Here is a 14,368-nt window from a genome sequence, read left to right as displayed (position 1 = left end):
ACTTCAATGAAAGACTCTCAAAATGGTGGTTTTTTTAAAAGTTAGCTGTTGTCAGTTGCTTCCTTCTTAAAAGAGTAATTTGCATTTAATTTTTAAATTAATCTTGTGAGGTATCTTAGAAGTTGTAAATACAAATATTTGTGACCGTGCCTGTGTTTGTGGAAGATGAATAGTAACAATGGTCAAGTAAATATTTTTGTGACCTCAAAACCACTTAGGAAATAGCTAAAGGCATGTGCTGTGAGTTAATCAAATACTTCAGTATCTGTTGTGAACATTAATGAGTCTTAATATACTGAAGAAGCAGATTAAGAAATCAGTTGCATTTCTTGAGGAGTGTATGTACGCTTCCAATGAGCTGCAGATTTGATTAAAGAAACCTTTAAAACAAACCCCAAAACAATAACTAACCTGAAATATGAAGTACATAGGAAACTAAATAAGGGATTCAAAGTGCTTTGTAGGGAAGACAGTACATTGCTGTGGGATTAACTGTAAGCAAAATGGGTTTTGCTGTGCAGCTTCGTCAGTGTTTCTTGTGACCTTGACTCATTCCTTTCAGTGGACAAAAAGGATGAAAGAGTCAAGTATGCAGGTGATGCATAGATTTTCTGGCTGATAAGTCTCAGTACCTGAACTGTAAAAATATAACACTTAGACATGCTTGGCTTCCTAAAAAATTGTAGTGAGAATTAAGGTTTAAATGTTACAGAAGAAAAAAATGGTGTGGTTTTTCAAAATGATAACACCATGCAGCACTTACAGAAGCATGGTTGTAAAACTTTTTCTACTTGCAAACCCTGTTTTTTCATACTTTCTTGGTATTTGCTCACATGCATTTTGTGTTGTTTTAGTGGATTTAATAAAATAGTGAGACATTAGACATATTGTCAAGACCAGGCTGCTAAAATGTTTTGTGGCTATGATGACAGGAACCGAGTCTGAAGAATGAGGATCTATATTTCCGTTTAACTTCAAAGTCAGTGTAAATGAATGTGCCTTTTATAAACAGGATAATTTAATTTTTTTTTTTCACTGGCGTTGATAAATCTGTTATTGTTTCCCTGGACTGGGCAGTGGTTTACAGTTTGTTGGTTGTGCAGTGCCATCTAGTGACTGCTGACATGGACGTGGGGAAAACTTGTCAAAGAAAAATGTTTAAAGGCCGGTTGGTGTCTGGAGTAGGTTTCCAGATCAGGTTCACAACTGTGGAAATGCTGCTTTATGGAAGGCTGAGTAAGTTGAAGTATGATCCCTTTTGTCTTGAGAAGGGACCTCTGTGCACAATGCTCTTTGTGTGAGAGTGGTTGGAGGTGGAGTTAACTGTTCAAAAGGAGGATGGCTTTCTTACATAGCTATACACAAATCTGGTGCTTGAAAAATTGTTCTTTTCTGTTAGCAAATTAGTTACCTTAAGATCTTTGGGATCTTTTTTTCCTAAATGGTGTCATAATCTTTAGTTGAAGGTAACTTATATTTTTCTTTCAATGAAGATAAACATTTAAACAGTATAGGTATGTATTTTTTTTCTGTTTCTTTGCAGCTTGATCACATATTGTCACCTCCACCTATGCCTTTCCGAAAATCCAGCAGTCCTGAAGTGTCTTCTGGCCTTGGAAAGTCTCCTAAATTTAAGAGGCAATTGAGTGAAGATGGGAGACAGCTCAGGAGAGGAAGCCTTGGAGGAGCTCTGACTGGTGAGTTTGGGGTATGTGTAGTGTCACCTGGGTTAGCACAAGGAGCTGATGGCACCCTGACGCTTGGTGTTTGCCTTGTGGCTGAACTCTTTGGTGGGGTGTGAGCTCCACCTGGAGTTTCCATAAGTCTCTTCCACGTGGCTTCCCTGACTGTTAGTGAGGTGAGTCATGTTTGAGGTTCTGCCTCTAGGGGCTGTTGATAGGTGGCCAAGCACAGCCTGAAAATCAACCCTATCTTGAGATTTGCATGTCTGTGGCATTTGTCTCACTGACTCTCTTGCATCCATCCATGGGATCACTTACATCTTGTTTCCTCTAGGAGCTGAAGTGCATGGATGGTGCCTTTTGACTTGATTTCATTAAAGAAAATACAATTTGGTATCATTTATGTGGTGGAATACTCATAGGGGAGGAACAGCATTACCAACTAGCCACAAGCTGTGGACTGCAGCTTCTCCTCTGTGGAGCCATGAAGAGGTAGCAGGATGCTTGAAGAGGGCTTAGACCCTCCCTGCCCTGGTAGCATCTTCTAGATACTAGGTGCTGGTATTGTGACTGTGACTGGTACCTCTGTGGCAGTGATGGTCACTGAAGAGTGATTTGTTTTCATTATGGAGCAAATTAAATAGAAAAAAATAGGGACTTCATGTATTTAAAAAAAAAAAATTAAATTCATGGAATTTGAATCAAATATGTTTCTAAAGTGCATAATGGGTAATAGTTAGAGGAATTTGTTGTACTTGGTGAGAGGGACAATAGTTTTCAGTAGATTTACTGGAAGATAGAAATTTCACAGAATAACAGAACATGCTGAGTTGGAAGAGACCCACAAGGATCATAAAGTCCAACTCCTGGCCCTGCACAGCACCATCGCCAGGAGTCACACCATGTGCCTGAGTCCATCATCCAAACACATCTTGAACTGCATCAAGATTGGTGCTGTGATTACTTCTCTGAGGAGCCTGTTCCAGTGCCTGACCTCTCCTGGGTGAAAAACCTTTTCCTGATACCCAACCTAAACCTCCCCTGTTTTGGCTTCAGGCCATTCCCTCAGGTCCTGTCGCTGCTCACCAGAGATGAGAGATCAGTGCCTGCCTCTTCTCTTCCCCTCATGAGGAAGTTGTTTTATCTGTCCAAGTGATGTTGATTGATATTAGAATCAAGTACTTCAAATTTGGGTTTGAAGAAGTTGATATGGTGTTACTTGAGATAGTAAACACCATTTCTGTCTCTAAATTCTGTGAATTGTTCAGAGTTGTTATCACTTGGGGATGAAAGATGGTTCCACAATGGATAGAGCTGACTCTTCTGCAGTACGTGTCTGAAAAGTCTTGTATTTGTGGGGTTCCCAGATGAAGGGAGGAATGATGAATCTGATGTTCTTAGAAGGCTAATTTATTATTTTAAGATACTGTATTGTATTAAGAGTACTATACTAAACTATACTAAAGAATACAGAAAGGATAGAGACAGAAGGCTAGAAAGATACCACTGAAAACTTGTGACTCCTTCCAGAGTCCTGACACAGATTAACTGTGATTGGTCATTAAGTCAAAACAATTCATCTGGAACCAATGAAACAACCATCTGTTGGATAAACAATCTCCAAACACATTCCAAAGCAGCAAAACACAGGAGAAACAAATCAGATAATTATTGTTTTCCTTTTTCTCTGAGGCTTCTCAGCTTCCCAGGAGAGAAATCCTGGGCAAGGGGATTTTTTCAGAAAATGATGGTGACAGAAAAGTACTACTGGAGTACTTGCTTTTCTCACTTCTCTCCTACCCCTTTCCCTGGAAGAAGCTCCAAGAAGTAGTAGCAATACCTCTCTTTGCATTCACCACCTTGAAATCACCTACATGGCTTCTGGTAAATGACAAATGATTTTGTCTTAAGGAACCTAAAGAATTAAAAAATTTAAGCTGTCTCACACTTTATGTGAAGAAAAAACATATGCTACTACAGGAGTTTCTTGTATCATATCATCATTGCTCTGATTTTTAGTGTCACTAGTGTAAGATCTGTCATTTCCCTTGCAACTTCATTTTTATCACGAGTTGTTATGAAGCTTTCAGAAACAGTGTAAAAGTATTTGTGATCCATATGGGCTTCCATGAAAAGTAAGTGACCTGCAGCAGACAAGTGTCAATTTTGGTAGCCATGTCAGTAAACTCTCTGGCAGCTCTGGAGTGTTACAGCTTTGAAAGCTTGGAGTGTAAACCAAACTACTGTTTTAGTGAGACTAGAAACTGCCAGCACAGTTATTTTTTTTAGCAGGAGCTGGTGTGGTTCTTTAATTTTGTTTTTGTCTAACTTTAAAGTGGAATGGTGGTCTTTAAAAACTGATCTTTGCCATATAAGCCGCGCAGATAAAGAGGAAGAAGACAGCCTAATAAAAAACAAACATAGCAATTGCGCTTGGCTGCCATAGTCTCTAATCTTTATCTCTGTGCTTGAATTATTGCTTGAGGCCTTTATAAAGGGAAATGGATATGCTTTTTGTCTGCATGCAATCTGTTGTGCAGGGTTTCATGTCAGGATTTAGGAATATAGTGTGCAATGATGTTAAACTGCTTTATTACCAATGCACTTTAAATGAACCTGAATACCCTAGGGCTTTGGTATCTTAAAATAATTTTAATATCTTAACAGCTTTCATGATACTGATTAAATTAATCAAACTCATTCTGATGACAGAAAGTTCTTTATATTCTTTAGGGATTTTTTAAAAACTGTTTTAAAGAAACAACTGCAGATAGAGAACTAATTCCTAGAGTTGTTTCAAATGTTCAGTAATCTGAAGTTAGTACAGTGTGCTTTCATCATGTATTTACATCCCTTTTTAAACATATTGAAGTTTTGGGGTTTTTTAAAGATTTCTTTAATGCTTAAGAGTGGTTTGCCACTGTGGTTTGAAACTACAAGAATCATAGTATCATTAAAAAAAAAAAGCCGTGCACAATAAATCCTTCTTTTAAATTGGTGAGCTGACATGTGCTCGGTAAGGGATAACTTCTATGCTCACACATTCCCTTCCAAATTTCTATTTAAGTCTTAATGTTTTTGAAAAAATATTCCTGGTTGATAAAGGGGGAAAAATATTTGGAGGCCTGTAATTTGAGAAAGTGCTTGATATTTAACATCACTATTACTGGTTCCTGTATTCCTTTATTCTTTCTTCTCTTTTGTTACTTTTAATACGAATTTAAGTGCTAGCTTAACAGTGGGTATCAGTTCATTGGAAAATAATTTGGAAAAATATATTTGAAATTATTTTCAGTTCTGTCTCTGCCTCTGTTGTTACAAGATTTGCAACTCCTAAAATACAGTAGGTGGGAGTAAGTGAAGCAAGAGACAAAACTCCGGGCTTGCAAATTTGCAGAATATTCTTACACTGATGCGTATTGCTCATTGCAGGTGTTAGAAAGGTGAATTGCACTTTGTATTTTACTCTCCCTTTCTTATGGCTGTTAAAAACAGTATTATTGAGTCATAGAGCAAAAGCAGTATTAACAATGAAAACAAACAAAACAAAATTTATTAGTTCATATAAAACAAAATAGTTCAATTCCTGTAGGGCTGAATACTAATAGAGGTAAATATATAGGGATTTTACCTCTGGGAATAGATCCCAAATAAATGAGTTTATTGAGCTTTGCAGGAGGGAATAATGTTATGAGCGACATACGAGAAGAAATAAAATCTATATTGTTGCAGTATATTGAATGAGACTTGCAAAACCCGAAAGATTACAGTTACTGGGAAGCTACTATACTGAACCGGCTGAAGTAAATTACAAAACTCTTTATATACAAGAAAACAAAACTCTTTGAATACAAGAAAAATTGAGAATGATGTACTGGGTCATCAGTACATCATAATGTGCTGATCATGACGATCAGGGAGAAGAGGACTGGAAACCTGCAGAGGTAGAATAGAAACTGAAATTATTGTTGACACAGCTTCAGGGAAACTAGAGCCAAAATTGTTTCCCCGAGTTGCACAGTTTTAAGTAATCCAGCAACCACATGTTTTCAGTGACAAGCAAAGCATACTTTTCAAAGTAAAAGAAAAATTAAATCAGTGTTTTTGAGAATAAATCTATTATTGCATTCTGTAGAAAATTGCTACGCAGCCACTAATTAATGTTTGTTCAATAAAAGAAATATACAGTGATTCCTGCAGACACCATACTACTATATTTTGGAAAAACCTCTTCAATATAATTGTTGCAACAGTATTGCTTTCCTTAATCTTCATTGCAAAGGAGGAACACTTCTGGAAAAACAGAGAGTAAGCTTGGAATCAAAATAGTATGTTGCCTGCTATTAGTCTAGCAAATCTCCCTTAGTAGTTCCTGTTGTGAAGTGCTAACGGTTTTGTTTGATAGAAAGACAAGATGAAAAATAGCATTTCATAACTGTGGTTATTAAACATAAGAATTCATGAGATAAAACAAACTCAGAGTAAAATAACTTGAATGTAATTTATGACCAATTCATCTTTTAATTTGAAAGGTCATATTTCCAACAGGTTATAAAGTTTTGGATAACGTGGTCACTTTACACTATAATCAATATTTGCCTTTTTCTCTTCTGCTGTGTCCTAATTTCTCTCCTACTCCAGATTCCCCGTTCACTGCATGAACACATGCCCATAACAGTGCTTGCCACACTCTTTGTCTGGGAAATATACTGGATCTTTTTAAGTTTTGCTTGTGCCACAGAAAGTGTTAAACACAATCCTTGCACAGGTTGTTGAACTGCAGGATAAGCCCTGTCACGAAGCTGAGCTGCAGCTGCTTGTTTCACAGCCCTAGGTCAGATAGAGGGAAAAGAGGATTGTCTCAGAGGGATACTGGTGCCCTCTGGGTGCAAGGTCATTGGCAGTGTGCTAGATGGGGAAAGGATGTGATTGAGAGGAAAGTATGGTAGGTGGGATCAGCTCTGTTATTCTGGGGACAGTAGACATTTGTTTAATACACGTGTATTTAAATGCCTCTTGCTGTAGCCTTAGGTTGCCTTCTTAAGGATTTCTAATGGTACACAGACTGGGACTTTAAAACTTGTTTTGAAGCAGGAGAAAAAATGTTTAATTAAAAAGCTGCTTTTCTGTGGTGGCTGGTTGTCTTGATCTCCACAAACTTCAAAGGGCTGTCTATAGTCAGAGGGTTTTTCAGTTACATTGTCCACAGATTTTAGTTTGCTGTGTTCAGAGATGCTTAAAAAGAATCCAGAGCAGAAGGTGATGTGAAAGGATGGGAAATTAAATGAGCTTTTACCGTGGAGAGGGTTAACCTAGCAAATCACTTGGACTGGCAAAACAAACTGCCCTGACTTTCATGCCCTGCTGCTGCTCCTCACTTTGCCCCGAGATGGGCAGCGCAGTCCTGGGTTCTCAGGTACTGTGCAGCATTTGGAGATTGCTATCTCCCTTTCTACTTCTGAAAGATGCAAGAACATATTTCTGGGAAAAGATCATATTTTGGAGAGTACTGAAGCTAACTCAGTTGTTTTATACCATACTGATAAGCTCTACTGTTATATATAAAGAAAAAATACATTTTAGCTACCTGTAGTTTGAAGTTTTTATCTCACTTACTGTTATCTCATCAAGAACTTGGAAAAGACGTCCTGGTGGGCTAATTGTGTCTTAACTGTGGTAGGGCTGTTATCTACTAGGTGTATATTGATCTTACCCAAGCACAGGTAACATAATACATACTAATTTAATTTTATAGAATCTTTAATCTGAGGATCCTAAAGCACTCTACATTAGGAGAATTACTTCATGTTCTTCTGATCATGTATTGTCTACAGATTATGAAGGGCTAAAACAAAAAAAAACCCATGTGATTTATGTATTTTTTATTTAATGTTCTTGCTTTGATCAACTTTCCACCTCTGAGTCATCAGTCATCCAAATGTGCTCAGCAATTGTTGTTATTCCTGTATAATTAATCTATGGTTGATTTGAAATGAACTTGGGAATTCTCAGTCTGTTTTTTGCTTCAGAGATTCATCACTCTGCTAACACTAATTAGCAGAAAGATCAACAGCATTATGGACCATGAAAATCAAGCTGTTCTCTTATCCATAGGTTGGCATGTGCTGGCAGGACTTGGAAGAGGAGGTTTTCCCTGTTTACACAGAGGAGCAATTGGCAGTAGCAGAATTTTCACACACATTGGGCTGTATAAATTATCATTAATATTGTTGAAAATGGAGATTAGCTCATGAAGTCTCTAGTGCCAACTAGTCTAGTTGACACTAGAGACTTCATGAGCTAATCTACCAATAGTGACAACTATTTGGTACTAGTTGGTGAATGGGGAAAACTGAACTTGTACAATCACGTGACTTGTACCTTGAAACCTCTTTGGAAATGAGACCTTCCCATAACATGCAACTGCTTGTCATAGTGATAATATAATTAGTTTAATGGCAACATTTAAAAAAAGGGTTATTTCTATTAATGATAGCATTTTGGTGTAGATACAAGGAAGTGTTCTGTATTTACTGTGTACATAATCAAAATTTCTTCCTGTTATGGAAGAAATTATACATATTTACACCAGGAATATATGAATAAATACATGATTACAGCACTCCATAAAGAACCTTATGATTTCAAAGCTGTCTCTGGGAATGCAGCTTGGTGGCCTCTGTTGGCCTGTCCCCAGCCCCAGAAGCTGGGGTGCTGTAGGATGTGGGGGTAAGAATGACTGCCAGTGCCAAAGCTCTATCAGATGTGCCTTTAATAGGAAATTTTACTTCCTGCATTTTCTTCCCTTTTCATATCAGAACAGAAGTATTTCAAAAGGGCTTTCATTGTGATGTGTGAGGACTGGATGTACCCTGCTTAGAAAGCCTTTCCAGCTGCAGCTGCCTGAGGGCTCTCCCCATCCGCAGCAGAAGGGCAGCAGCAGCCCAACACGGGTGCTAACACCCAGACTGGGCTCTGGGCTGCAGAGGTGGGAAGGTTCAGCAGCCATGCGTGCCTGACACAAGCACAACATGCTTCATTCATTCACTGCCTACCCAGGGCATATCTGGCAGTCTTTGCAATGGCCTTCCTCAAAGGTTTCCTTAAAGCACTATGCCACGTGTTAAACTTACTCCAGAATTAGTAGATAGAGGCAATCTATTCTATAATTACATGGCTGAGGAAATGCAGTGTGGGGGGTTTTTGTTTGTTTTTTTTAATGCATTCAGTACAAAGCTGTCTTCTGCAGATGAAGTAAATATATTCTGCTGTAAAATAGGCATTTTTAGATGGTTCTTGGTGTGCTGGTGTTTGAGATGACATTAGGTTATGTTTGTCATTGTCACTTACCTTCATCATTTAAGGCTTCAATCAGCCTGCATAGTAGAGTTGATTTTTACTTCCCTGTGTGCCTAGCAAGATAATTTCCATATTCTTTGACGTGTCTGGAGTCTGCACCATGTAATAGAATGAGATGAGAACAGAAGATATTGTATTCCTGTCTCATTATTTTGCCTTTAACTCCTTGATTGCTGCTTAATTGTGCTTGTATCATCGGAACATGAGAAGTTGATTGTTGTTGAGATCAAAGCAAACTGTAGCAGTAGAGTGCCTAATTAGCAGATATGTTTGCAAGCTGCCAGTTTTGAAGGAGGGAGAAAGAGAATTTAACCCTCTTTGTGACACTTACAAAAGCAGCTTGAAAATTGTTAAGAGTCATTTGTCATAGTGGAAAAACAAAAAGTGGAGAAAATTAATATTCATATTAAATATGAAGTTTGAGTTGTAGCTCCTTAAGAAGTACCCTAAGAGCTGTTGAATTAGCTGTTTCAAGTGTGCTTAGCACTGAAACTGTAAAAGCATGGATGGAAGTCCAGTCCACATGCCTGGACTTAGCTATATGCTTGTATTTAATCATCTGATTAACTAAATTTGAGGTTTGTGAGACTGCAGTCCTGTTGTTGCTAGTACCTGAGCTCATTGGTGCAAAACTGACTGCAGCATATTTATAAATAAACTATAATTGCACATCAAGAACACATGATCTCTACTCCTAGAGGCTTGTCTTCCTGTTTTTTTCCCTGTGGTCTCTCTCTAGTGGATGTTTTAAAGCAAATGATTTCACCACATACTTGCTTTATCCAAGTTGGTTGCTTTAGCAGAAATTGAATGCACAGATAGAGAAATATTTGAGAAGAGGGAAAAAACACTTCCTCTACTTAATCCTTAGAATGAAGGTTGACACTTGAGTGGAAAAATTTATAGATGTTTTCCAGTGAAAATAGGAGCAGGATTTTCTATTGGGGAACTCTACCTTTTGAAAAATTACTGTAAGTGTGTAGGGATTTAATTATGGGGCATAACAACATATACATGAGACAAAAGAAGGGGTCGCAGTGGGTACTGCAGAGAAAATAGCATGTAAACACATCATTTCATGTTTGTTTTAATGTCAGTTTTGGGTTGCTGGGTATGTTCTTCATAGTGCAATGGGAGATACTTATTTCGTACCATAAATTCTGTCAGCAAAACCCCAGATGTTGAACTGGTGGAGAGTCATGAGCCAAGGGTACTGGCCACTGATTGAAGCAGTTGTTCACATAATGTTTGAATTGAGCAATAGTGAATTTTTGAGATCCTTTGTGTTCTAGGCACGGTTTTGTTGTAGGTTTGCCAGTATCAGTTATCTCTGACCTCTTGGTGTGCAGGATTCTTGTTTTTGCAAAATATGCTATATGTTGAAAGGAACATGTCACTTGAATGTAGTTTAGTGTGCTTTTTGTAGTATTGTGTGAGCAGTGTGAATCTTAACTGTGTGTTTTTCTTATTGTTATCAAAGTTACAGAACTGGACCTTGAAATTTTTCTACAGCAGGTGTAAGCTGTAAAAAAGGATGAAAGGTATGCAGTAATGCCTGTATATTATATTTATGTTATAGAATGGACTGGCAGTTTATAAGTTTTGGAACTGCATGTTAGAATTATGGGAAAAGAACCTATTTGTTTTTAAGATAAAAGGAAGCAGTAGAGTGTTCTATCTCTGAGCTCACTGATAAATATTACCAACTAATTATTTTGCTAAGTTGTATTTCAGTAGAGCTGTGAGGTAAGGAAGTAGTGTCATGAATGACAACTTCAATCTGTAGGGTGTTTTGTCATGTAGTTATTGTTGTCATTGGTTGGCTAACAGTGCTATTGAGTTAGGTGTGTTTGGTATGGAAAACTTAAAAAACCCAACCAAACAAACCAAACTGAAAACCCCAAACCTATCCTTATCCTCCAAATCTAATTAGAAGTTAAGGAGATTTGCTACTGATCTCAAATGCATTTTAAATATTATATTGCTGTCACAGTACTTCAATAATAAATTGCAAATAGTCAATATAACTTCAGCGAGTATCTGTTAGCAAGGGAACTCTGAGTAATTTCCTGATCAGCAAAATTTTGTACTGTCTTTTAAATGATTTTCAGTGAGAGAATTTTGTTCCAAGCATGGATTCTGCATGCCTTTGTACTTAATGGAGGCTTCACTTTCTTTTTATATATATATATATGTATGTATGTATGTATGTATGTATGTATGTATGTATGTATGTATGTATTTTTGGATACAGATCTAAACAGATCTAAACCTTCATCCTACTAGTTTGTGGTCCAAAACTTGATATGTCCTTTTCCAGTTCCAATTCTGCCAATATTGGTGAAAATTTAAGGTAGATCTGCTGCAGTTTTTTTGTGGGTTTTTTTACAGTTCATAATCTCACCCCAAATTTTTGCCTTGGGTAGGCCACATTTATTTTTCCTGCATTGTCAGCCAGAATCGTAGAACCATACAATATCCTGAGTTGGAACAGACCCACAGGGATCAATGAGTCCAGCTCCTGGCTCTGCTCAGGACAACCCAAAGAATCCTACCATGTGCCTGAGGGTGCCACTGCTTCATCTAATTTTAGAAAGTGAAACAAATATAGAGTATTTTAGGAGATTTATAGTACATCAAAAAGTAAAAGAACTATAGTGAGCGTAATAGGATTTTTTTGCAAAGGCTTCTTCTACAGTAACAAAAGAATTTGTAATTGAGTCAGTTGTAATTATGGGCTCACCTGAATAATGTTATGTTTAGGAGACAAATTGGCTGAAATGAAAATTTCACCTCTTCCATTAAACTGGGAAAGTGGCATTGTTCATTAACTTCAACCATGTGTAGTTGAGTAATGTGCAAAACATACTCCTTTAAGTTCTGGGCAGTAAATAAGACATTATTAAAATGATAATTTCTTGGTTTTTTTGCTTGTTGGAGATTTGAAATTTAAGTAAAATTTGCTGATGTAGCTACAATAGAATAAGGCAAAATACTGTAAGGTTTCCTAGTGATGACTTCAAATCCATCCACTCTTTTCTGGTTAACAGCTAATGGGAATGATGGCTTTAATTCCACCTCTCCTTCCTGCCCCCCCTAAAATTTGCAGTGTCCCCATCATTTTCTACAGCTGGGATGTCTGCAGGAGTTCAATTTGAGGCAGTAAAGCTAAGTGTCCTAACTTGAACCTTGAAGGTGGGAGCCTCTGCCTTTCACCTGGTAGGTGTCTGAACCTGGAGTGAGGCTTCACTTATTTGTGGTGGTAGAAGTGGTGGTACATTGCTGCCAGCTTTGCTCTTCACTTCCTGCTGTACAGGCAGTTTGTGAGTGGCAGGGGTGTTATCAAAATTTTGATAAATAAAATACAGAAGTTATTAACACCAATGTTAAGCATTAAGAAGCAAACATTCTTTATTTGTCCAGATGCAAAGGGGAGTAGCTTTTCCCAAAGCCATGCAGTCTGAGTACAGGAAGTTCCTATTTATATACTGTATTTTGCATACATATTGATTGATTGTCCCAGAATATGATAATAATTTCCCTGAAATCATTAACGTGTTTTCCTTCCCCTTTACACTCCTGTTCTTCTGTCCTGATGGTCTCTCTGGTGGTCCCTGGTGGTTGTAATCCTGATGTTCCAGTCCACCTGTCAGAGTTCGCAGGGCACAGCCGCTGGTGAACTTGAAATTCTCCTTCTTACACAATAGACATTCTGCAGTTCCATAGGCCAGTAGTTTTTGGAGAAGAAGCATTGTATTAGCTCACCAGGTGTAGGCAATTTATCATCTGGTAACAGTGGCTGCTTTGGCTATGTAGGCACTGCTATTGTTTCTCTGGTGACCTGGTGGCGGGTGGTGGCTTCAGTTTTCTGTTCACATCAAGACCTGTCAATGAACCCAGGTCTTCTGGGTTTTTTTTGTGTTTGAAAATATGCCAGGGGTAAGAAGAGGGAGCAGTACCCATCTTTTTTTCTTTTCAGAACATTTCTATGATCAAGAGCACTCTGTAGAATCCAGTTTTCTCTTCTACTGTGGCTTGTTGCTGCTGCTCTGAGGTAGCTCATGCTCCTAAGGCTCCCCAAAAAGAGGTGTGGAGTGAGCAACCCACTTGAAACTGTGCTTGGCAAGTCTAACTTGTCGAGAGCATAGGTTCTTTAGATAAGATCAGTTATATTTTAAAGTAAACCAGTGAGGGAGAAGTAACTAGCTTTCTGTATATTTTTTTAATATTCTGCACTAACATAATAAATACCTATAGTGGACTTAACAAGACAATTAATTGAAGTAAGTATTTCTTGGCCCTTGCCTTAAAGATGTCCAGATGGCAAGAGGCTATTTTGAAGACTGCTATTTCACAGCAGCTAACACAAACACATTGATGCTAGCTTCTGGTAGGTCTGTGGTACACTGTAATCATATGCACAGCTTTGCTTTGGACTAATTGTGTCTGTAGCTCCTGTCAGCCCTAATTCAGATTCTTCCATTTTAGCAAAGTACATGCCTGTCTTGTGTTGGCAGTAGTGTAATAGGAAACTGCTTCTACTATTTTAACAAAAAATATTTCTAGTAAAAACTTTCAAGATGCTTCCTCTGTATTTATTTTTGCGTTTTGACTAGTTACAAATCAGACTTTCTAGCAGTGCAATCTAAACTATCCTAAGTACTTGCGTAAAGGTAAAATCTTACTTGGATGCCAAAACATTTTCTTAATATTATGCAATTGCCTAATTATCAGAGACAAAGTTATTTTTAAATTCTAACTGAAAATGGAAGATTTGTAGGTATTAGATTTGAACTCATTTAGTAATTCTCAGCTGTCTTATTATGATATGCATTTGAGAGGGACAGAGGAAGGAAAGTAGAACTTCAGCAGTAGGAAAAGTTTTTTTGTTTAGAATAAAGCAAAGCCTGCCTTTTGTGACTGATTTTTGTGAAAGTGTATGTGGTTTTAGTCTCTTTGTGCTTATACAAGTAGTTTTTTCCTTATACAATATGTGATATAATGAATAGGTGCTTGCTGAACATAATAGAAGTAAGAATTAATGATGATTCTATTTGGACCTTCAACAAATACTCATTACAAATGAATCTAGATATACAAGAGGCATGTTCAAGGGGAAGATGCCACTGAACTGTAGTGATGTCTTACCTATGTTCACCAACGATGATGTAATACTATTAAATAATGCTAAATTATTGCCATTACATAATCAACTTAAACCACCCTTCATCAAAATGTCTTTTGATGAATGTGCTGGACTAACAAGGATTGCATTCAGATATGGGAAGTGATGATGTTAGTTCCTGTGTAGCTACTTTAGGCTGTCC

The 14,368-nt window shown here is 37.6% G+C and overlaps 1 protein-coding gene across 4 annotated transcripts in view; it reads left to right on the top strand.

The window, feature by feature from the left end:
* Positions 1-14,368, top strand: part of MAST4 (microtubule associated serine/threonine kinase family member 4) — a 279,670-nt gene that overhangs the window by 62,595 nt on the left and 202,707 nt on the right. For all 4 annotated transcript variants that reach the window (XM_077171046.1, XM_077171045.1, XM_077171044.1 and 1 more), the window contains exon 2: positions 1,544-1,697. In XM_077171046.1, coding sequence (XP_077027161.1) covers positions 1,544-1,697 — 154 coding nt within the window. The remainder of the gene's footprint in view (positions 1-1,543; positions 1,698-14,368) is intronic.

This window comes from Agelaius phoeniceus, chromosome Z, assembly GCF_051311805.1.
Source record: "Agelaius phoeniceus isolate bAgePho1 chromosome Z, bAgePho1.hap1, whole genome shotgun sequence".
Classification (NCBI taxonomy): domain Eukaryota; kingdom Metazoa; phylum Chordata; class Aves; order Passeriformes; family Icteridae; genus Agelaius; species Agelaius phoeniceus.
Note: the sequence above shows the minus strand (reverse complement) of the source record. Positions and strands in the feature narration are given on the sequence as shown.